The following is a 24,159-nucleotide window of genomic DNA, read 5'->3' as shown; positions in this document are numbered from 1 at the left end:
TTAGCGGAGCCAAAGTGCACCTTAATATCCTAATTCAATGCATGAGTCTATACTGGGGCTTGGCTCAGTGTCTGCCCCCGCTGCCCCCATCTGTCATTTTGGGACAGATGAGAAGTTTAAGTCTATAGTCCCATGACAGCATGGGGTCACTACCCATTTGAGGATCACAACTGTTGCACGTGGCCGAGAAGATGTCATAATTGCTCTCGGGAAGCACACGGTGGAGTATTAATAAGGGGTGGAGTCTTGTGAGAGCTCCCCATCCACACTGGCATACCAAGCAGGGTTGTCCTTGCTCAGGTCTTGTTTAGGTGACCATATTGAGATTCCACGGGGCAGCTTTCCTGTCCTATATAGATGACAAAATCTCACAGCAAATGTCCTGTTCCTCTGGTTTGTATCCTGCCACCCACCCCCCACCGTGATGTTCCCTGACCATCTTATAGATGAATAGTTATAACAATACTAAATAAAGCAAAAGAGAACATGAAATTGGGTGAGTAGGGAGATGGGGAGGACGTGGGGGAAGGGAAGAATAGGATCAAAACATTGTGTGAACGTTTCAAAGAATTAATAAACTTTTTAAAAGAATAAGCTAAGGGAATCATGGCGAAAACAACACACACACATGGGAAGACACACTAGGGCGTCAAGGTGGCATATTAACAAAGTTCTCTGTATGGTTCTAGAAATTATTCAAAATGGAAAGCTGCCACCAATTCCCACGATATAGAGCACGCATGTTCGAGTGACAGCTGCCTGCAGAGCCGCCCTGGGAATCCAGCAGTCAGAGGTGTACAGGATTGGGCATTCACTTGTGACCTCCTCTCCTTATGTGGCCTCAGTTTCCACAGCTCCGCCTCACACTGCCCCACTCTTCTCAAATGTACCCAGTGCACAGCAACCACAAAAAGGCACCTCCATTCCCCTAAGTGGTGACTTGGCAAGACATCCTGTCAGGCTTTGTAAGGTTGGAGGCAACAAAAGCTAACACTAGAAAGAAGATACCTGCCCCGGTGCACACACAAAAGCTAACACTTGAGAAGACAACCACCCCGGTGCACACACTAAATTTCAGAGGCTTCGGTGCATCCTGTCAAGAAGGCGAGCGATGGGTACCAGCTCAGCAATAGGTCATCTGAAGTCATTATTCTCCCACTTCCTGCCTGGCTTCCTGTCCCATGTTCAACAATGGACCATTCGTGTGATGACAGACAATGGGCTGCTCTTCCAACCAGCAAGACTGGTGGCTGCAGCTTTTGAGGTCACTGTGTCACTGTCTGAGTTTGGGGGTGACACTTTGAACTGGCTGCCGACACCTACCATTTGGAGTGTATCTGCCTCATTTTAGAGGAATTAGGGTCTAATTAGCATCTATTCCTCCCCCCCCGCCCCCCAGCCAACTAAGGAAGCTTTAAAGCTTTATTAGTGACTGCACTTCAGCATTGGGTTAAGACATGCTAAGGGTTGGAGAGACGCTCAGCTAGTAGGAGCCCTAGTCACAGAAGTTCCCTTGTCTAAGTTAGACCCTGCGGCCCACATAAAAACGCTGGATGTGATGGGGTGTGCATCTGTCATCCCAGCACCAGTGAGGTGGGAGGCAAAGGAATGAGAGTCGCCTGGAAGCTTGTAGGCCTGCTAGTTCAAAGCAGAGAACTAACTGTCAAAAGTTGTTCTCTGACCTCTACACATGCACAGCGGCCTGAAAGGTGTATACAATCACACACACACACAAATGAAAAAAAAAAGATACACAAAATAAAACCTAAAATCTTGCAAAACAGTACAGTGATGTTTATTTACATTTACTGTGTTAAAAGGATGGGAAATAACAAAGTCACATCAGATGCAACCATCACAAGACGCATTCTTAAACATGCAACCATGAAATAACGTTATAAGGAAAGCAGGAGGCCGAGCACACACAGCCATGGAAGAATCTGAGGCGGTACATAGTGCATCAGTACAGAACCTGAACCATCACCTGGATGCCCTCCCTGAGGGGCCAGCCAGAGGATGTGATAGCTCTCACTCTACCCCCGACTTGGACCATCCTCAGCCATTCACAGTCCCCAGGGAGCTGCTTCAAGCATGCCCATCTGGGAGGGCCTCCTCGGCCTCTGCCCAAACCTTATGATTTAAAATGAAACTTGCACAAAAATATCCATCAAACGCCTGGTTCTGCAGACAAAGGCTTCCATATGACCGGAGAGTAGGGTGCTGTGTGAGCTCCTCTCAGTGTACAAACCCCAGCAGTACAAAGACCTGCCCACAGCCACGTCCCTCCTGAAACACCCTCACCCACGGGCATCATAGCCAGTTCCTATCCAGACTTAGTCTCTGGCAGAAATGGCGTGTGTGGTGGTTTGAAAGAAAATGGCCCTCAAAGGGAATGGTACTTTTAGGAGGAAGTGTGTCACTGTGGGAGCATGCTTTGAGGTCTCTTTTCCTCAGGCTTCCCTCAGTGTGACAGTCAGCTGACTTCCTGTTGCCTGAGTCAAGATGTAGGACTCTAGCTCCAATACCACATCTGCCTGCATGCCGCCATGCTCCCTGCTGTGATGAAAATGGACTGAACCTCTGAAACTGTAAGCCAGCTCCCTGAATTAAACGTTTTCATTTATAACAGTTGCCACGCTCATGGTGTCTCTTGGCAGCAATAAAAGCCTAAGACAGCCTGTCCTCCTGGACTCTGAACCCAACTCCAGCCCAAGACTAAAATGCAGTCCTTTACATTCTTGAGGAGCCTCCTGCCCTTTACCTCTGTCCTCAGCAGAAGGACCAGGCTCCTGAACGTTCCATGGCCTCATACATTCTATAAGTCCTCACAGAAACGCTGAAATCTCTAACGAATCCAAGGCCAAGGGATTAGTGGATGTAACTTTAGTGGTAAATTATGAAATCAACCATTCTTCCCCAAAGATTGCCATTTTGGATCTAGGCTTAGAAGGTATTTATATTCTGTGAAGAGATCCATGTCAGGGGGCAGATGCCAGGCTATGTCAACTAAACACAATATTGTGAAAAATTCCTCAGCCCATTCATCAATGTGACAGTTCCCATTTAATGACAGAAGCGTAACTATAGCGCGTGCGCACACACACACATCCCCCAACACACCCCATGGAAAAGCAGGAAGGGGAACTGAAATTATTCTCAAGGTTCGGGACTCCCTGACAGATCTGCTTCTCAGTGGGGGTGGAAAGGAGTAGGGTGGTGGCAATGGTGGTGTCCCTGTGTGTCTGAGGGAGGTCTGAGTAGCCCTGCCGGCAGAAAAGAAGACCCCAAACAGCTCATGGGGAGCACTCACTTATTTTGGACCCACTGGCTAATTAGAAAATGTCTATATAAAGACAGAAACACCTCAAGGTCCTATGCCTGACATCTCTCCAGAGAGAAGAGAGGTTTCATTTGAATGAAGGAGAAGGAGCCGAAGTTACTTTCGGACACGTTGTTAAGAAACTGGTCATCCCACCCACAGCCATCCTGAACCTTAGAATCAAAGCCTATACCCTCAAAAGAGGACTCCCTGGGAAAGGGGGTACCAAACAGACAAACGTCTTCATTCTATCAGGTGAGCACCAAAACTGTTTTTAAACGTACTGCTGGTAAATAAAATGATGAACTAAGTTAACTATTATTATAACTAAAGTCAGGAACATACCTGAGAAGTCTATGGAGCAGCCAGCCAACCTTATTTAACCTCCGCGAGGTTCACGTCATAAGCTATTGATTATCGCTCTCCTAACATTTCAATAACCCAATGTGCAACGTCCCTGGCACCCCTTGCTGGTAGTCCTGGCTGAATGACAGTCTAGACTTTGATAGCTCTACACATGGAGAAGCACCTTACACGAACTGAAAACTAAGTGCTCCATATTTACATGGGACTATTTCAAGATGTACATAAATAACCTTTTAAAGGAGTTTTAAGCCCTTTAAATATGCTGAGGTCTCTTGCACATAAAACACTTCTTGCAGTTTCACATTGTGCCTTAGCTAAAGGCAAGCACCCAGATGCAGCAGGAGAAGACGTAAAGAGAGAAGTGATGTAGCCCGCAGCTTGTCAGTCTCCTTTCTCATGGGGGTGGGGAGGGGTCCTTACCCTCCTCGTGTAAGATTCGTTGAACTCGTCTCCAATCCGCCGGAGCTCCTGTGCAATCCAGATCTCAGGGCGAATATCTGCAGGTTCCTCCTGAGACTGCCTTATGGAAGCTGTGAGGGCACAAAGAGACCAGAAATCATGCCAGGGTCCACAGCACTGAGAACATCACACATGAATTTCTAGGAACAAACCCATCTCACACACTCCCGTCCTTCAGGACACCCCCTGGCTTTCAGGGACTCTCACTCCGGTGCTGAGAACCATGAAGGACGCATCATCTTAGTGAATGGCCTAGGCGGCTTTCTGCTGCTGAGGAACCGGTTTATTTGGCTCTCACAGTTGATCACAGTCCATCAAGACGTCAAGGAGCAGAGGCAAAAGAAGCAACAACGTTGTTTACTAGCTAGCCTACTAAGTCTGCCTTCTTATACAACCCAGGGCCACCTGCCCAGGCTAGCCCTGCCTGCAACAGGCTGGGCCCCCACATCAATCATTTATCAAGAAACTACCCCAGAGATTTCCCTGCATGCAACCTGAGGAAGGGAACTCCTCAATTAGGATTCCCTCTTCCCAGGAGACTCTAGCTTGTGTCGAGTTGACCAACACAACAAAGCAGAACCAGTAGTCAATGTGTAAGTGACAAAGAACTAACTTCACAGAATTGGAGACTTAGACTTACAAGAACTAAATCATCCTGGCCCAGCCACACATACTCCTACTCCCAAAAGAGTCCTCAGCAGCATGGTGGAGATCACCAAAGAAACACGACAGCAACCGGTGATGTGGCTTAGTCGTGAAGGCAGCTGGCACCAAACCTGACAAGCTTGATTTCCGTCCCCAGAATCTACAAGGTGAAGGCAGAGCACTGACTCACAGCTGACTTCTGCCTTACCCATGAACACAAAGTAAATGTAACAATGATGAAAAAGAAATAAGTAGCCAGGCGGTGGCGTCGCACGCCTTTAATCCCAGCACCTGAGAGGCAGAGGCAGGTGGATCTCTGTGAGCGCGAAGCCAGCCTGGTCTACAGAGGAAGTTCCAGGACAGCCAGGGCTATAAAAAGAAGAGGAAGGAAGGAAGGAAGGAAGGAAGGAAGGACGGACACCAGTGATAAAGAATTTGCCTAGCATTCATGGGGTCCCAAGGGCTATCCCTAGAACTACACTAGAAAAAAAAAAAGATAAAACATCAGAGAACATAAAATTTTAGTTCCTTAGTAAAATACCCACAATACCCACTTTGGTCTTAGAACAAGGCACAAATTCCTAGGAACAACTCAAACCCGATGAAACGTAGAAACCTGAGCTGCCCAGAAGATGGCTTTCTACAGAAGCAGGGCCAGTGACACCAAGAGCTCATCCAGACGGGAGCGGCATCAGCCCGTCTCTAGAGAGGGTGTCGTAGTTCCACTGTTTCCCCCATAGACACTAAGAGAGATATCTAGCTTCAACTCTGGGGTTGGGCGGGTGTGTAGGGGCGGGGATAGATATATGCTTTATTTATGAGGCTGGTGGGATGATCGAACTTGCTGGTCAACTTACCTAATGTTCGTTATGGGGCAAGATTCACTGATTTACCCAAGGAAATGACTGTGAGCCATGTGGTTCTAGGAGGCCAAGCTGAGGTCTCATGGACCTGAAGCTCTTGATGACGAATTTCTTCTCTCTCCTCTCTCTTCTCCCCTCCCTCCCTCCTCCCCTCCTACCTTCCCTCCCCCCTCCCCTCCTCTTCCTCCCTAGACAAGGTCTTCTGCACCCAGGCTGACCCTGGATTCCTGATCTCTTGCCTCCACTTCCCAAGTGCTGGGGTTACAGGTATGTGTCACCAATTGCCTGGACTCAAGATGCAACATGGTTCACACTTTGGTCTTGGTCTGTTTAAAACCTTCAGAAAATTGCTTGAGTTCTCAGCAACGCCTTCCGAACTCAAGGAAGCTGGCCTGCTTTTTGAGCCACCTGATCTTTCCTGCTGGCAAGGGACATTTGGGGATGGTTCGACTTCCTCTCTCTTGACTGAACCCTCTTATGAAGCAGCATGACCTTCCCCATGCATCTCATGTCTGCAGCGCTGCTGTTCTTTACACACGGAGAGAATTATGCTTTAATCAGCATTGCCAGCTTCTCCCACTGTAACACGAAACAGTGACTAACTCTGATGAATGCCTCCACACTGTAAAAGAAGCCTCCTGGCATTCTAGCTAATTCTTCTCTCACATGTATGCTTCAGAAGGTGCTCGGTTTCACACTTGGCTGGGAACTTAAAAAGCCACTGAAGGAGCTAGCCTGGGTCACAAGCTGACTTATCAAAATTCGCACTTAGCAAGCACACCAACCCTGCTAGCAGCTATGGCTCTCTGGTGGCCAAACTCAACTTGTTTAGAGATAAATGCCTTGTTGTTTGAGGAGATAAGCAGCCAGCCTGTTTCTCCCATAAAGAACAGTTCAATGGCTGTTAGTACAAGTAGGTACATAGATATAGATTCCTACAGCCCATCAGGGAGGCTCAGGGTGGGAGAGAATGGAAGCCCTAAGGTCCACAGACCAGATTCTGAAGAGAAAAAAAAAAACCAGAAAAAAAAACAAAACAAAACACTGAACAAAGGACCAGAAACAGTGGCAAGCCTGGGGCCCTGATCTGTGATTTCTAAGAGCACTTAAGAGTCAAGAGGGTGTATTAACCCAAGATAATGGTTAGACTAAGCTTAGTCTACACTGTAATCGGCAGGCAATAGCTCTGGGTTAGTAGGCAGGCTACCAGCTGTACTTAGGTGTAATTTTCAAATGCTGTTACAAAACAGCGATGGACAGTGTAAACACCACTCACAGAGGAGGCTGGTGTAGCTCAGACTCGCTAACATACCACCCAGCCTTTGTGTGTGTGTGTGAGAGAGACTACGTAGCCCTGGCTGAGCTGGGACTGCCTATTTAGGCCAGGCTGGCCTCAAACCATCTGCCCCTGCCTTCTGAGTGCTAGGATTAAAGGCGTACACCATTCATGTCTGGCTGGTGTTTTGTGTTTTTAAAGATCAAGAAGCTGATTTCTTTTTTTCTGTGATGCTAAAGATCCCAAGGCCTCCAATGTAATGGTCAAGGGTTCTACCAATGGAGCCACAGCCTCCAGGATAGTTGTGCTTTTAGATTTTTATTTACTTTTATTTTACGCATGTAGCTGTCCTTGCCTGCAGGCACTTACGTGCACTGTGCATGGCTGGTGTCTGGGGAGGCCAGATGAGAGTGTCAGTTCCCTTTGAACTAGGGTTACAGATAGCTGTCAGTTGCCATGAGGGTGCTGGGGCTATCTCCCTAGCCCCTTTGGTTTTTGTTTTTTGTTTTTTTATGAGAAGCAAATACTACTCCTCTGATCTAAACTGAAAATTAACGGCTAGTATCTGCTCCACGAGGCACAGGTAATATGCACACAGTAGATATGAACTACGCTAGAGTCTACGGTTAGCTGTGCACTTAAAGAAAAGCCCTCTGGGGATGAGTCTGTGTGTATGAGCACATGCGTTTATGCCAGTGTGTGCAGTCCAGAAGAGTAAGGTGAGTGTTACTCTCCATCCTTCTCTGCCCTTCTCTGCCTACTGCTTTTGGAGGCAGGGTCTCTCCCTGAACCCAGCTCACATTCTCCTCCATGAGGTCGGAACCCAGAAGACTTCAGCAGTCCTGTCTCTGTCTGCACTCAGAGCTGGGGTCACAGGCATGTGTGCAGACACCTGGGCTGTGACTCAGGTGTGGGATCTGAACTCTTTATGACTTTGGCAGCTTAACCAGTGAACCATCCCTTCAGTCCCAATATACTAAGTTTATACCAAAAAAAAAAATCCTATTTAGAGTATTTTATAAGGCATCATCTTCCTTTGTATTGAAGGCTTACTAGTTACAATTAATATGGTATGCTGCTTAACAAAATATCTTACACATATATTTTCCTTGGAGTATAGGGATGGGGTGCAGGGAGGCTTCCTACTGAGCTCCAGTTTTATGCTAGTGAGTGCCATAATTGGTGCTGCGCCCTATGAGAACAAAGCAGAGCACAGAATGGTCCAACTCATCCCTTCTATACACAGTGCAGGTGAGCTAGAAGCGAGGTCTTCATTCCCAAGGCAGAGTGGCTCAGTTTCCTCCCACAGTTACCCTGCGCACCGACGACCACAGCTGTGGTACACAGACACCACAGTTGTTGATCTTCTGAAGGTGCACCTGGAGCCTGTGGGCTGGAGACCCAGGGCTCTGAGAGCATGCCACCCCACCTCTTGACTCCTGTCACCCTGTCTTGCACGCACCCGCTAACTAGTGATATGCCTGAGGATTATAAATGTTCCCACGTGTTCACGGAAAAGCTGTTTCTCAAAGCCCCTCCAAGCAAGAGGGCCACAGTTCTAAACCAATGAGGACTTTTTACACGCAGATAAAAATTCTTCAAAGGGGAAATTCTTAAGTCACAGTTGCAACCTCAGAACAGTTTCAGTATTTAAGAAACGTTTCACTCTGTGAACCTGGCATGAGTGTGCATGCGCGTGCGCGCGCACACACACACACACACACACTTCAAGCAGATGAAGTGCATGAGACCACACATGTACTATGAAGCTGTGACTTGCAGCCAGACTCCAGCCCTGCAGGCCACTAGCCTGCACCAGAGGGGACTTCCCAGGCTCAGGTTTGTTCCTCTTTACTGTTAACAAATGCAACTATTAAAACTTTCTTATGTGCTGGGTCAAACACATGCAGCTTTGCCAAGTGTCCTCTGCCTGCTGAGTTTTCATATAACTCCAAGGAAAAATCTTTTGAAATCCTAAACATGATTTTTCTATGTGGCACGAAACCAATTCATTTTTCTACGCAGGAGCAGGGGAGGGAAAGGGCATTCCTGACGCCAAAGGGCCTCAGTGATGCAAGATGTGGGTCACTTGGTCAAGAGTTTTCCAACTCATAAGGCAACACAAGCTCCTCAAAGCTCAGTAACTGGAAGGACTGACATCATGGGTAGGTGGTTGGGAGTGAAATCAAGCTATGACTTCGTTGCACTGAACGCAATGGGTTCAAAGAAGTGAGGTCACATTGTGGCGCTCACGGCCCTCCCGCCAGTTGTCCTCGCCTGCAACAGTACTGTGTAACAACACGGACAGGCATCCTAGCACATCAACTTACAATCTCACCTGCAGTCCCAGATCAGGAGCAGGATAGCTCAGTCTCTATGACTAGGGGGCACCTCCTGTCCTGGTGGCCCTGGTTCCCACCAGCACTACAGTGTAGCCAAAGCAGAAGCCAACTCGAAACCTGCAGGAAAACTTCAGCTCTGTCTCTGGATGGTCAGTAATCCACAAAGATTAAAATTTTAAAGTAATAAGCACGAATTAAACCAAATCCATATTCAACTCAGAACAGGAAAAAGACTCCCTGATGTCCAAGTAGACAAAGGAATGTGTGACTTTGAAGAAACGATTGCTTATTTCAATAACACAACAGAACACACTGAAGACAGTCAAATGCAATCAGTCCACGTAGGAAGAAAGATGGCTAACCTCTCTGTAGCCGTCCCAGGGTTGTCCATTCCTGTCCCTGCCGAAGCTCTGACCAGACAGACCACCCACACCTAAAAGGGCCCCTCCAAAGATTCACTTCCTTGTAGATTCAAACCAGCTACAAAATAATCCCCCAAAAGATGCTCCAAATATGGCGTGGTGTGGGGGAAGGATGTCCGCAGGTAGACACTTTGATTGTCAATGTTCTCTGCGGCAAATAAAAAATTCTGGGATGTTGGATCAACACAGTAATCTGCTTACTTAAGTTTATCATTAGAAACAATCGTTATGTATTTATGTACACCCAGAGCTCACAGGAGGAATAGAGCAACCAGCCAGTGTGCTGAGGCAGCCTTCAACGCTACCTTAGCCAAGTGGTCCTGTCTCTTCCCTGCCAGGCAAAGGTAAGGGGGAGCTGTTGCCACTGTAGTGAGGGTACACTAAAGGCTGTGTACTCAGAAATGCCACCCAGAAACCAGTTAAGTCTCCCTCCTCATGCTCATCCCTTCCCTCAACCTTTCCAGGTCTTTTTTTTTTTTTAACTTTCATCATTTAATTTCTTGATAGACAAATCTAACAAGTCTACTGAGCCAGCTGACAAAAATGAAAGCTATCAGAAATAAAAGTACAGGGGGCTAGAGTTAAGCCGTCTGCTGTACAGGCGTGAGCTTGGATCCCTAGCACCCAGCACTGGGAAGGCAGAGACCGTGGGATGGTAGGACTCACTGGCTAACCAGCCTGAAGGACTCTGTGACGCCCACGTTCAGTGAGAGAACACAGTCGTAAAGTCTAAGGATCAGAGTGACTGAGGAAACACCCAACACCGCTGGCCTCAGCACACCTGTGCATGTAGGCACACGCACATACCATACACACACACACACACACACACACACACACACACACACACACACACAAAATTAAAAGAAATAAAATTTAGTATTTATAAATAAAGCAACAGCATATAGCCTAAGAGCTTAAGTTTCTCTCAGGCACATTAGTGTCAAGCCTGAGTTGTCAAACAAATTCAGGACGGCACCTTCAAAACAGCTGCTAGAATGAAATGCTCAGAAACGAAGTGCACGACCCAGAGCCAAAGCTTTCCTACTCACTCTTCCGGCGTCCTCCCCACTGCCTTCACGTAGCCCCGAGCTAATAAGTCCTAACGGGCCACTTTCATCCGTTTCCAGCCGGATGGTTTGCAAAGCCCAGTTTCCAAAAACCTCTGTCTGAAGTTGGACAGAAATGTGGAAACTAGTGTTCACAAGGCCTTTCCCCTTCACCAAGGCCCGTTTCGTGCAATAAAGTCTAAAATGAGTGGCAAGTAAGATGCAGGGCCTTTTCATTCATCTCTGACTCCACATCAGAAGCCCTCACTACCCCTTCCATCTGAGCTGTTCCCCAAACACACACTAGCCTATTTACTAACATGGGTGGCATGTGGGGAGCCCAAGCTGCATTGCCCATGTCCAGAGACATCTCAGTTGCAGAGGGAGCACAGCTTCTAGTGGGAGACAGGGTAGACATCCTTGGTGACAGGCCACCTGGTTTCTCATCACTTCTGCTTACTGCCAGGTCAGGTGCCCTTTCCCACAGTGCTGCAGTCCCCACTGACAGCCAGTAAGTACTACAAAGCTCTCTTGGAGGAACTGAATGCTCCCTTCTAATCTTCCACCCCATCATGATTCTGCCCCAGGGCTGTAAGACAGACTATAATAATCCCTCTCAACCATCACACCCTTCTCTCTCTCTCTCTCTCTCTCTCTCTCTCTCTCTCTCTCTTCTCTCTCTCTCTCTCTCTCTCTCCTTTACATTATTTTGGATTTTACTTATTTTTATTGTATGTACATGGGTGTTTTGCCTGTGTGAACATCTGTGCACCAAGGGCATGAGGCGGAGAAAGGACCTTCCGGAACTGTAGTTAGGTGGTTTTCAGTCACCACGTGGACGCTGGTGATCGAACCCAGGTCCTCTGAGAGAGCAGCCACCGCCTTTAGCCCCTGGAGACATCTCTCTAGCATCTCATCTCTTTTTAATCACCAAAGCTGCCAAACCTGATCCACAGCCCGTTCCTCTCGTGAACAACACGCCCTGGCTAGGAGGCTCCTAGCCATAACGGTGCCTTCTCTCCTGCCATGCTCCTGACACCAATGCTCTGAAGAGCACAGGGCGTCATTTCATACTCACCGGCCAGGCCAGGACACTCCTGTGTCTTGGTCTCTTTGATCCTGTCCCAGTAAATCTCTGGGTCAGCTCCATCTCTGTCCACTGCTGTTATTTACATTAAGAAGATTATGGGAATCTGACTGTACATCTTATTTTAGTAAGCATAAATAACTTCAAAATTTCATTGGTCAAATGAATACCGGCCCTGTATTCACTTTAGGACAAAAACATAAAACCAATAACCCTTCCTATTGAGCCATTTCACCATTTACGCCACAGAACAATCAAAAGAACCACGTGGAAACCCTTGAAACGCAAGGACTGGAGACATAGCTCAGTGGGAAACCCCGGACTAGTGAGCAGGAATCCCTGGGCTCCAGCCCCTGCAACACAAGTATGGCTTGGACTGAAGACTCAGTGGTAGGGTACCTATTCGACCTGGCACAAGTGAGGCCTCAGCTTGATTCTGCCTGGCAGCTGACACACTAGGAAGTCCTGAACTACAGGGTGTGTCTGAGGCCAACCTGAGTTACATAGGGAAAGTCTAAGCCCCGCCCCCAACAAGGCCAACATTACCATCCAAACCACAAAGGCAACATCCAACATCCAAATACATTAGCTCACTTACGACTTTCCTCCAGAATAGGTCATTTAGAAACCCAATGTTCCTAGCTTTCAGTAACTATAAATTACTTCATGACAAAATCATATTGGGGAGATAAGAATTTACACTATAATATAAAAACTCCTGGGTTCCAGAGTTAACTGTGGCTTCCCGTATGTAATTTAAAATCAGTAGCAAAAAAGAAAAACAGTGACAATAGTTTCCCCCTTAAATTTATGTAAGGTTTCACTCTTGACTGTTTTTTTTTTATCTCAGTGACAACAAAGACCAAGACACAGACTAAAAAAACAAGGGCAGAAACGGCCTCTGCAAAAGTCACCCCTTAGCTTCTTTTTTTTTTTTTTAAATGAAAGCCTTAGTTACAAACTTAGCATTTATAATAGCCATATACAAACTCAAGCAGTAATTCAACACAGATGTACGGCCATAGCGGGAACTCGCCGAAAGGACCGAGACAACAAAACCTTCCCACTTCCCTGCACAAAGGCAGCTGCCTCCTTTTACCCATCTCGGAGGAACAGAATAAATTCTCCTACCTCAATTCCAGACGCTGCTTTGCATAATTGCAAAGACAATCACTGTGCTTGGACAGTTAATGGTTTAAATGTCTGTCCCAGCTGGGCTTTGAGACTCTTCCCAGACAACCCCAAAAGCTCCGCACCTTGAACAGGCACGTTAGACACGTTCAGGCTGAAGGTGACATTGAGCCACTTAAGGACGTGGCATAGACCAAAGTCAGTTCTGTGACAAGAAAGAAAAGTAGAAAGAGCTAAATGCGGCTGCCAAAGAAAGCTGGAGGGTTCATGAGCTGACAGAGCGACTAAGATTAGTCGGAGAGGAGGTGGGAGCCAAGTTCCTTCACCAGCGGCCTGCCGCCAGCTTCAGGTGACAGTCAGCTTCTGCACACTAGTGCACAAGTCTGAGGGAGGTGGCAGAAAGACACTTCAAATGCACAAATGTTACACAACTGTGTCCCATGCCCTGCTTCCATACAGGTGACTTCTCAGTTGGGAAAACACCAGACTGAAATAAAGCTCAAAGTTAAGAGTGAAATTTATAGCTATGCTTAATCGGTCTGTTCTGATCACGAACACCAGCTCTGGTGACTGCAGGTGCAGGAAGACACGGGAAAACTGCTGTCACTCTGAGTTCACGGCGACAGCCTGCTCCTCTGAGCAAGCCTGTGACATGCCTCTCCTCTGGCCCACAGAGGCAGGGCAGACACAGCTGGCTGGCAGCGACAGCTCGAGCCCCTTCTGAAAAGTCCCCCATGTAATCCAGGATGCTGGCGTTGCTGTTGGGAGCTCTGACCACTAGAGTGGCCTCCCCACTCCCCTATTTCAGGCAAGAGCTCCAGGCACCTGTCATGATAATGGGACTATCATAGCAGAAGGACCAAGACTCCATGCCGGTCATTGGCTAAACCCTTCCACTGCTAGACTTCATCACACCAACAGTGCAGGAAGAGGGTGGACACCAAGGTAGCCCTCAGCACTTGCACTGCAGAGGCCAGGCTTGCAGTGGAGAAACCACACAGAGCTAAAATTCAAGAGAAATCAGGAGGTGAGCTGCTACAAGGTACAGCATGCAAAACTTACATATTAGTTTAAGTAAAGCTGAGGATTGGTATCTCATAGATACTTATGTCATACTTATCCTGACCTCATCGCCACTATTTTATGCTGAGAAACTTGTCAAGGCTCCAAAAGCCAGACGAATCAAAGCAAAACAACAAAACAAACAACAAAAACCAAAGCTCTCTCACTGTCTGTGGGGCTGGGGATCAAATCCAGGGCCTTGGATGTGCTGCCAAGTGCTAGCCCACTGAGCTACATCCGAGCCCTAAGAAATATCCTCGCATTTTCTCTAGCATGGTCAACATATAGAAAAGTAACACAATATACTCTGTGCATCTTCAGACACAAGCATTCCTAAGGGAAAAACAGATCCTGTCCCCCTTAAGTGGCTGGAGAGACGGCTCAATGGTTAAGAGCATTGCTGCTCTTACAGGGGACCCAAGTTGAGTTCCCAGCACCCACATCAGGCAGCTTATGGCTCCCTGTAGCTGCAGTTTCTGGGGATCCAATGCCCTCTTCTGGCTTCCTCGGGCATTTGTACAAGTATGTGCATAAGTGGGCACATGTACACACAAACACCAATTACAATGAAAACCTTCTAAAACTTTCTAATTTTTCATTTATTCTTTCTAAGTTGCCTATATTGAAATGTTTCAGTAACAAGAATAGGAAACTACACTCTGATACAAGAGAATGCGATCTGCCCTGCGGGGAAGGGGAGAAGCCGAACACCGTTGCATCCCAGCCTCTCTGTTACATGTATACTCATCTTAAACTCAAACAGTCGGTTTTAGTATTTCTTAGCTTCAACTTCAAACACACTCTCACTCCCAAGGAAACAGAGCTAAGTCCAAGCACACCAAGTAGTCCATACTGTGCAGAGGCGGGCAGCAGTACCAACGATATTAAGGCCAGGTTTCACCGTCAGACAACCAGCTCTTGAGGTCTCACTTTGGGAAAAGGCAGGAAAAGAAACCCACTCCAGGGGCTGGAGAGATGGCTCAGAGGTTAAGAGCATTGCCTGCTCTTCCAAAGGTCCTGAGTTCAATTCCCAGCAACCACATGGTGGCTCACAACCATCTGTAATGAGGTCTGGTGCCCTCTTCTGGCATGCAGGCATAGACACAGACAGAGTGTTGTATACATAATAAATAAATATTTTTTTTAAAAAAAACACTCTTTGAAGAAACACTCTTTGCCAATTCTTAGCTAAGGCTAGCCTATCCCCTTGCAAGTGACAGGGGCAGTCTTGAGTGATCAGACATCAGGCCTTCTCAGAAGTAGCAGGCTGGTCCACAACACTGGCCTGCAGGGGAAAGTGGTTCTCTGCTTCTAAAAGACACACTTCTGAACTCCCGGCAAGTTTCTGCCACATCAAATGGTCCATCTCCAGCAGGAGGCCTAGGCTCAACCCCAAGCCAGACAGAGCTGGTACAGGCAGGGTTTCCAGCTATCCCTGCACGGTCCAAAGATTTGCCAGAGAAGCCAAGGTTCTTCTCAGGGTGAAGTTCAGGTCCACCAGCTGACCCGCAACAAGTTCAGACCTCCCTCCCCCACTCGAGAGAGTCTCTAGGAAAGAGTTTCCCCTCTTTGCTTGTTTGGTCTGGAACCAGAGGGCTTTTGAGTTACACACAGCCGTACTCCCACAGACTTCCCTGTGAGTTTCTTAGGCTCCAGAAGGGCAGTTCCTTTCCACAGACATCACAGAGAATGTTGCATGCCAGCTGTGCCTATGGCCAGCAGGGGCACCTCCTGGAAGGCAAGGAGAAGCAATGAGTCCCCACTGGGGGATTCCTGTCCAAGCTCCCACAGCATGTGGGGAACTCGGGTCCCCACAAGATGGACGAGGAGACTAGAGACAGACTTGACAGATGCACTGTCCTTGGGTCAACAGAGGAGCAGCCAAGAGCCTGCTTAGACTTGCTCTGCGTGGTTGTACAAGGCTGAAGAGAGAGGCAACCAAGAAGGGCACTGACAGGGGCCTAGGGGCTGGAGATGGTCCATTCTACACTGCTTACAGCTGGACATATTTTCTTCTTCTTTTTATGTCTATGAACTTCTCTAAAAACAAACTTGCTATCAACAATTTTAATTTTAAAAGAACATGTCAGGGCATGTCCCTCATGCCACTATTAGTTTTTTAAAGACTTATTTGTATATGTGTGCGTGTATGGGTATATATGTGTGTGTATGAAAAGCCTTGTCCCATGCTGCCCTTGCTAGGCACCACTGTCCAGGACAGAGCGCCAGCTGTAAGTAGACAGATATCCTGCACCTGTCCCCCTCTCCAGCTTCCTGTACATAAACTAAAACCAATCCCTCTCCAGGCTATCTCTTCTACCTTATAATCTAATCACATACAACTATAAGACTTGGGATTTTCTTTACTAATCGCCCCTAGGGGCATTACCTATTATGGGATTAGATCTGGTTATCCACACATACAGGAAGCAACGGAGCACAGTCCCGGGCCCGGCCACCAGTCACACAGGGCAAATGAGAACGACAACATACGTGATAGTTATTAAAAAGAGGACATGGCTAGTCTCTTTCTAATGTTATTCCATGTAGACAGAAATAGCAAAAGGCGAAAGAGATGATTTTGAAAACTCTGAATTCTCTGTGGCCAAGGTCAATCAACATCACCTTGTTCTAATTTGATGGTGCACAGCCACCAACGTGTCAGTTTTAAAATGTGGGGTCCTTTGAGTAGGATAGGTGCCTTTTCTGGGGTCTCTACCCCAGAGACAGCATAATCTAGCTTCCCCAGTGATGACACCTGGGGGTGGCGGCTATTGAGTCAAGAAGAGGGAGCCTCTTCAGACACCAAATCCACCTTGATCTTAGATGCCTGGCCCCTGCAGTTGTGGAAGTGAACCGCCGCTAAGCCATTCAGTCTGGAATTGTTATGACATCCTGAATGGAGTAAACACAAATGGCAAACACGACCTAGTTAAAAGATACAGACCCCTGAATCCCCAAGGGAGGGCAGCTCCATAGCCAGGTCTGCCTTGATCATAAGAGAGCATTAACGTGTGCAAAGCACAGAAAAATGGGCAAGGGGAAAGAGGAGGGCTTCTGGGGCTCAGCACTGAAGACTGACACCGGGGTAGTTAGCCTTCATTGCCTTCACACAGCCCGGACAGGCTGCTCCAGAAGCAGGCAGTCGGAGAGAATGCACCAAGAACTAACTATCTCTTCTCACCAAGGGCCCCTAGGAAAGGATGACTGAACAACAAAGAACCCAACTGTAAGTGGGCTTAAACCTACTTAGTTTAAGCATGGCCATTGGAGAGAGATCATCCAGTCCAGCCCCAGCCCAGGGACAACTGGGGTCACTTAGATTCCAGCAGGAGACACTGTGGGCTGAGTGTCAAGTCCCTGTCTGGGAGAAGCAATCCTGCTGCCCTGCCAAGTAGTACTGGTGGGGCAATATGGCCACCTGGCTCCAACTCTTGACCGGCAGATGCAGTCCTTAGTCCTTTATCAAGGTAGCAGTAGACAATTCTAGCTGCAAATCTCCAACGAAGCGGCAAGGAAGAGGCTACAAGGTAGGGTTAGCTACACAATATACACTCACTGAAGGAGCCAGTGCAAAGTGATGTTGCAGGCCCACAGCAGATCAACCTATAAATGCACTAAATAAAACAATGCACTTTAAACGTAATGCATGTATCTTGGGGACATGAAGGGCAGAGGAAGACAGACCCTATAGACATCAATCACCATTTTTTTCTTTTAAAAGGGTTAATATATTGACATTACATAATGCAAAACTTGCAGCAACAACAGAACTAATCAAGTAGGAGACACAATAGGCAGGTTGTTTCGTTTTGAGAATTCCTGCATCATTCTCCAAAGTTGATGACACCTCAGCAAAACAGAACTATAAAGGGAGTACCAGAGGACAAGAGGAGAGCCTCATATTCTAGAGGAAACACTGTGCTTCTAGGTAGCCCTCAAAGAGGACAAAGCTAGGTACAAGTTCAATGAAGATAAAAACCATTCCATCACAGCATGTGGGCAACAACCCAAGCAAGGGGGCCCAGGAGACTTCCAGCTCTGAATCCCTCACACCAGCGAAAAGGAAAGGCCTCAAGATCATACTCTCTGTTCCTAGGCTCAAAAAGCTAGAGGGGGAAAACCAATAACAAAAAAAAGCAAAGAGAAAAAAACAAAGGGTGGATACAGGAAAAAAGAAAAATCAATGAAACAAAAATCACTTATTACAAGAAGCAAGAAAACAAACCTCTAAGAAGACTGGCAGGTGTTTTTGTTTGTTGTACTATACTATTGCTGAGCTAAAACACCAAGGCCAAGCAAGGCAGCTTTATAAAATAAAGTGTAATTGGGTTTAAGGTTCCAGAGGGCCAAAGCTTTCGATGGCAGAGAGATGGGGTGGCAGCTGGAATTACAGCTGGGGACTCCCATCTCTCTTCTTTTTTTTTTTGAGTTTTTTTTTAAATTTATTTATTTATTAAAGATTTCTGTCTCTTCCCCGCCACCGCCTCCCAATTCCCTCCCCCTCCCCCAATTAAGTACCCCCCCAGCCCGAAAAGCAATCAGGGTTCCCTATCCTGTGGAAAGTCCAAGGAACCCCCACCTCCATCCAGGTCTAGTAAGTTGAGCATCCAAACTGCCTAGGCTCCTTCTTAAAGGGCACATTATCTCTGACTGCAGCCACTTGAAACCTCAAAGCCCGCCCCCACTGCCACATTTCCTCCAACAAGGCCACACCTCCTAATCCATCCCAAACAGTTCCACCAATGGGGACCAAGTATTCAAATGCATCAGTGGTTGGGGGATGCCAGAGTAGTTATCACAACAGAACCTGCATTCATCTAAAACAATAAGGATGCTACAAATGCTTCTTCCAATCATTCAACAGATTAGAAAAATATTCCCCTTTCTCAAAACCCACAAATTACCAGAGTATAATCAAGAAGTTGACAACCAGAATAGCCCCCCCAAAAGCACACAAACACACAGAATTAAGTCTGGAATCTAAAACATATACCCCCACTCAAAACACCAGAAATCTAAGACCACGTTCTCACAAGAGAAGTCAATACTGGCTTTAACATAACAAAACAAAAAAAAACCCAAAGCATTAATACTGCTTTTTCATAGTTTCTTCTGGAAATACAAGAGGGAGACTATTTCTCAACTCATTAAGGCCTTAATATCAATAGCAGTCAGCCATAACAGACACCTCTCAAGATGTAAAAATCGCTCAATAAAATACTCCATTCAATCCAGCAGTGTATACAAATAATATGTTCTGCCCAAGTAGGATTTATCCCAGGCATACAGAACATTAACACTGCAAATCCAACACCGAAATGCATCACACCAACAGGCTAACAGAATCTGTGTAAACATATCATCAAAACCTAACTCTGAAAATTCTCAGGAACTTAGGTGTCTGGGTGAAATTTCCAAATTTTTAATACTTTTTTGTTTGTTTGTTTTTTGAGACAGGGTTTCTTTGTAGCTTTGGAGCCTGTCTTAGAACTTGCTCTGTAGACGAGGCTGGCCTCAAACTCACAGAGATCTGCCTGCCTTTGCCTCTCTAATGCTGGGATTAAAGGAGTGTGCCACCACCGCGTGGCCTAATTTTTATTACTTTTATAAAAGTATCTCCAAAATACCTATAGCTAACATAGTTACATGGTTAATGGCTTTACTCTTTAAACAGAAAGCTGCCGTCCCTTGAGACAGCTTTTATGACTTCCATCCAACATAATTACGAAGTTCTGGTTAGTGCAATAGGGCAGGAAAACAAACGAAACACTCCCTGTATGCACGTGACACGAGTGTCTATAGGGATAGCCCAGGAAACCACTCCATTTACTTGTGTGTATACACACACGCACATGTGTGTTGTGTCTGTGACAGAGGGCACAAACTCAGAGGTCAGAGGACACCTCCATCTCACCATGAATGTGCTGGGATTAGATATGTGTTGTCAAATCCTGCTCTATGTGGGGTCTCAATTCCATTCCCGGCATGCTAAAAACAAAACACAACCCTATGGACAGGCTCCCAGACAGATCTCCACTGATCTCAACATCTCCCGCTAGGCATACTCTGGCATAGGAAGGATGTCCTATTTCCCGAAGAGAGATCTCATCTAAAGAAGGGACCACTTGCCATAGGATGCTGAGGGATACAAGGAAGAATGGGAATTAACGCTCACCCGCAAATTCTGCTATGTCAGGAACAAGTCCAAAGTTTGAGGCGTTCACAAACACCTCACAGAGACGGTACTGTCGATCAACGTTCATCTACTTTGCATTTCTAGATTATACCGGCATTAAAGACACTAGAAAAGGCAGCCAGTGGGTGTGTGGAAGGTTTTTTATTAAAGACAATCAGGCGTTCACCAAGAAATGGTTTGTCAAGTCAATTCTCCCAGAGTGTATGGAGGCAAGAATCAAGGAAAAGGGTAGTTCCGTTACACTGATCTCCACAGTGTAAACAAAATGCCCTTTCAAGATGTTTTTAGAAAAACCAGATATGGAGGGAACTGAAGCCATGTCTAATACAGTACCTATCTGCTGTGTATCTCCAATGAGACTCTCCTTTCCCACTATGGTAAAGACACAAGGATGCAGGGTTCAGCTCAGTAGAGGAGAATTTACCTCAATGGGAAAAGCCCTAGGTTCTCTCTCAACACATTAGTGAGGGTAGGTTACAAGGACATAGCTTTTTCCCCAGGAGGGAACACTGCATCTCGTCCTCGTGGTAGGACATAGCTTTTAAGACACACTCCATGTCTCCTATCACATGTTGCCAGGGGAGAAGAGGAGCCCCGAGCTAAGCAGGACCTCTGTGTAACCTCCCATTTGTGTTCCAGTGGGTCATACCAATCATAAAGGCTCCTTTGTGAAAAATGTATTTTGCAATAACTTATCAAAAGCACCATTGAAGATCTTAATGGCTGAGTAAAAAATACTAAAGAAATCCAAAAAGATAGAGACCACAGCTCAGCTCAGCTCAGCAGCCTATGGGCAGAAGCAATACCAAGGAGAGCCAGAAAAAAAGCATCAGTGTGTGCAGTGATATTTCTTTTATATTTTAATAAATAAAGCTTGCCTGAAGTTCAGAGTGTAAAGCAGCCGAGCTGATCAGCCTTACAGTGGTGACACACACCTTTAATCCCAGTAGCCACACTAGTTTGCCATAGAAACCTGGCAGTAATGGTGCACACCTTTAATCCCAGCACTAGAGAGGAATATAAGACGGGAGGACACAGCTCTCACACAGTCTCATTCTGAGGATTCCTGGAGGCAGGGGTGCCATTTTGGACTGAGGAAGAGGTAAGAGCCAGTGGATGGCTGTTTTACTCTCTGAACTTCAGGCAAGCTTTATTTATTAAAATACAAATGAAATATCACTATATTTGTGAACATTCTAAGTGTATTTAACTTAATATCTGGCTAGGTCCTCTTACCCATCAGTAACTTCTGCCACACCCCATCCCAACATAACCTTTCCTCAATCAAATCTCTCAAGAACTTACTGTTAAAACCCTACCTTGGTGCATTAATTTCACACAAACCCCCGTAACTTATAGTTTAAACCCACAGCTTACCATATGTTGAGCTATCCTCCCAATTACTACTGCACAGGTATAACAATCAACTCTGTATAAAAATGGAGATTGTGATCTTTAAAGCCCTGATCTGTCATCTCCAATCATGGTGAATGATCTGTAATTGGCTTCCCAAAGAGTACGGGACCCCAAACAAAACAACTGTGACCATCTTCCCATTAGAAAAGGCACGGACTCGTCCACTAGTTAGCAGGGAAGGAGAAAATATTTCCCCAGATTATCCCACCACCTGCAGAGACCATTAGCCTGGCCAGCAGTGTAAAACCCTAATAGCTTCCAGAGGGTCCTTAAAAGGCAGCTTTTACTGCACATATACCAGGGAGCCCTGTTAACTCAGCACATGCTGTAGATGTGTGCATACCCTAGGCTGCTTCAGGGTGGAACGGTGGCAAGTGCCTGCTCAGGAACACTACTGCCAGTAATAGCTAAAGTAATAACGGACACAGGACTTCCAGTTCCTTTCAGTTAAGAGGACTTAACAGTCCCCAGAACTCAGGCAATGTGCAGCTAACATATGGCTCAGATACCAAATGTGCTATCGGACACCATGAACACGTTCCTGATGTCTTCTTCTACAGGACTGGTTAGTGGGACACACACCAAACATGGTTCTGGATGAGAAGGACCAAGATACAGACTTTTGTTTTTGGTGGAGATGCAACGTACAGAGCCATCCTTTCCTGGGGTGAACCAGAAATGTGCACAGCCCAAGTCATAAGCTTGTTCTAAGAGTCAAATCAAGTCTACAGATGTCTCAATCTGGCTTTTAACACTCACTAAAGGAGCTAGTGTAGTTGTCAATGTTTAAATGTTGGGACATTTGACTTTGGAACCCGCAGGCCTGGTTGCGATGCACTCTAAGACCTCATGTTCCCACAGCCACAGTAGGGGGAACCTCAGTGCTGATGGGGCAAACTCTCCAAAACGCCACTGACCCTACCTCAACAGCTTTACTGTGCATTGTCATTGATATTTTCTGCCACTCTTGGTTAAGATTCTCACATACACAGATCTGGGAGTTGTTAGGGGGAGGGGATGAGTTTAATCAAATGAAACCGTAGCATGAATGAAATCTCAAAAACAAGAATATATTTTTTAAAAAACACATTCTAACACTGACTTTAGCCCTTGAAATAAAAATCTACAATCTGATCCCATCCATACTAAATTCAATCCCTTAAAGCAAGAATGAGCTTTAGGGAGAATTTAGCCATAAAACCATCTTCAGGGCTCTATGTTGGTTCTGTGACACACAATCTCTGCAGGCGCTGTCTTCAGAAATGACCAACATGTCCATCTCTTCCTTTACCTTCCCGGTGGTTATTAAATATTTTATATATCTGACCAGGTCCCTTTCCAACCCAATGATATTAATATCTAAGCTTAGCATTTAAAAGCAACCATGGTTATAAGCTTCAGCTTGAAGGCTGCAGAGATTCAAACTTTGCAACTCAATAGGTTGATGTTTGTACCTCCATAAATTCATGTCACAAAATTTGCGAATTAAAAAAAATTTGTCGGGAATCTCCAAACATCTTCCATTTCCATCAAAATATAAAATAAGTCACTTGACCGAGGCTTCAAATGCTACCCACACCCTTGAACCAATATTCAAACAAGCACACACCAACTGCCTCTTTTCTTACCCGGGTATGGCTTACCCATTGCACTGAGATAATGGTTGAAGGCCTGGCAAGGAGGACTTGGGGTTTGTGTTGACTTGTCACAACTCATGGGTGCCGGACTCCTGTCTGTGTCAAAAGAGAAATACCCACTGGAGGACCGGGACAGCAGAGAAGATCTTCTCACAAAGATGAAAAGTGGGGATCTGGTAGCAAAAGGGCTTGGGCTGGCCGTTGGGGCCAGCGGGCCCTGCGGGCTGCCGTGGGGGCAGCGGTCCCCTTCGCCGTCGGGATTACCTTGCGGTTCTGTCTGTAGGGAGGTAGGGGCCCCAGGCCTGAGCTGGGGAGGCCTCTCAGCAGGCTGCAATTGTCCACCTTCTCTGTCACACTCAGAACTTACATCAGAAGGTTGCTTGGCCATTTGGTCTTTTTTTCTGCAAGAAAACCAGGAGAAAAAAGATTATCTTCAGCGAACTAAGTTATAAAATCATTTCACCTACTCCTTACAAAGTCCAGAGTGAACCGCACATCTTTATGTTTACTTTTCTATCTTCCGAGTAAGATTAAAAGTGCACTCAAAATAATGAAGGTGTTTATTTTGGTGTCGGGTGAAACTAAATTGGACCACCAAACAAAACAAAGTATCCACTCGATAGCTTGTGAGGTTGGCGCGCTCTCGCACACACACAAGCACAGAAGTTTCCTGAGGAGCAGCTCGTGGGAAGTCTACTACATTTCGTGCTTTTCGTTCAGGACAAACTTGTATCAAGTATGAAAGTCCCAGCGGGCTCTCATTTCCCGGGCTCAAACGCTGCGCTGGAGCACAGGAGCGGGCGCAGATGCAGAGACTGCAGGCGGCTGGCCGCCTTCCCTGCTCCGGCCCCATTGTTTGCCGAAAATGCTGAGGGCAGCAAGTCTG

General features: G+C 46.5%; 1 protein-coding gene across 2 annotated transcripts in view; it reads right to left on the bottom strand.

Moving 5' to 3' along the window:
- The window catches only part of LOC121465824 (bcl-2-like protein 11), a 36,757-nt gene that overhangs the window by 10,621 nt on the left and 1,977 nt on the right, over positions 1–24,159 (bottom strand). The window contains exons 2-4 of one of the 2 annotated variants that reach the window (XM_041679231.1): positions 23,538–23,674; positions 23,280–23,369; positions 4,106–4,215 (exon numbers count right to left, since the gene is read on the bottom strand). In XM_041679231.1, the coding sequence (XP_041535165.1) occupies positions 4,106–4,215; positions 23,280–23,369; positions 23,538–23,674 (337 nt within the window). Of the gene's footprint in view, positions 1–4,105; positions 4,216–23,279; positions 23,675–24,159 lie in introns of both variants that reach the window. The other variant, XM_041679232.1, reaches the window with a different exon arrangement.

The sequence above is a fragment of the Microtus oregoni genome, unplaced genomic scaffold (genome assembly GCF_018167655.1).
Source record: "Microtus oregoni isolate MIOR12 unplaced genomic scaffold, Mior012 000031F_ref0000149, whole genome shotgun sequence".
Lineage (NCBI taxonomy): Eukaryota > Metazoa > Chordata > Mammalia > Rodentia > Cricetidae > Microtus > Microtus oregoni.
The sequence above is the reverse complement of the archived record's forward strand: the minus strand, read 5'-3'. Positions and strand labels throughout refer to the sequence as shown.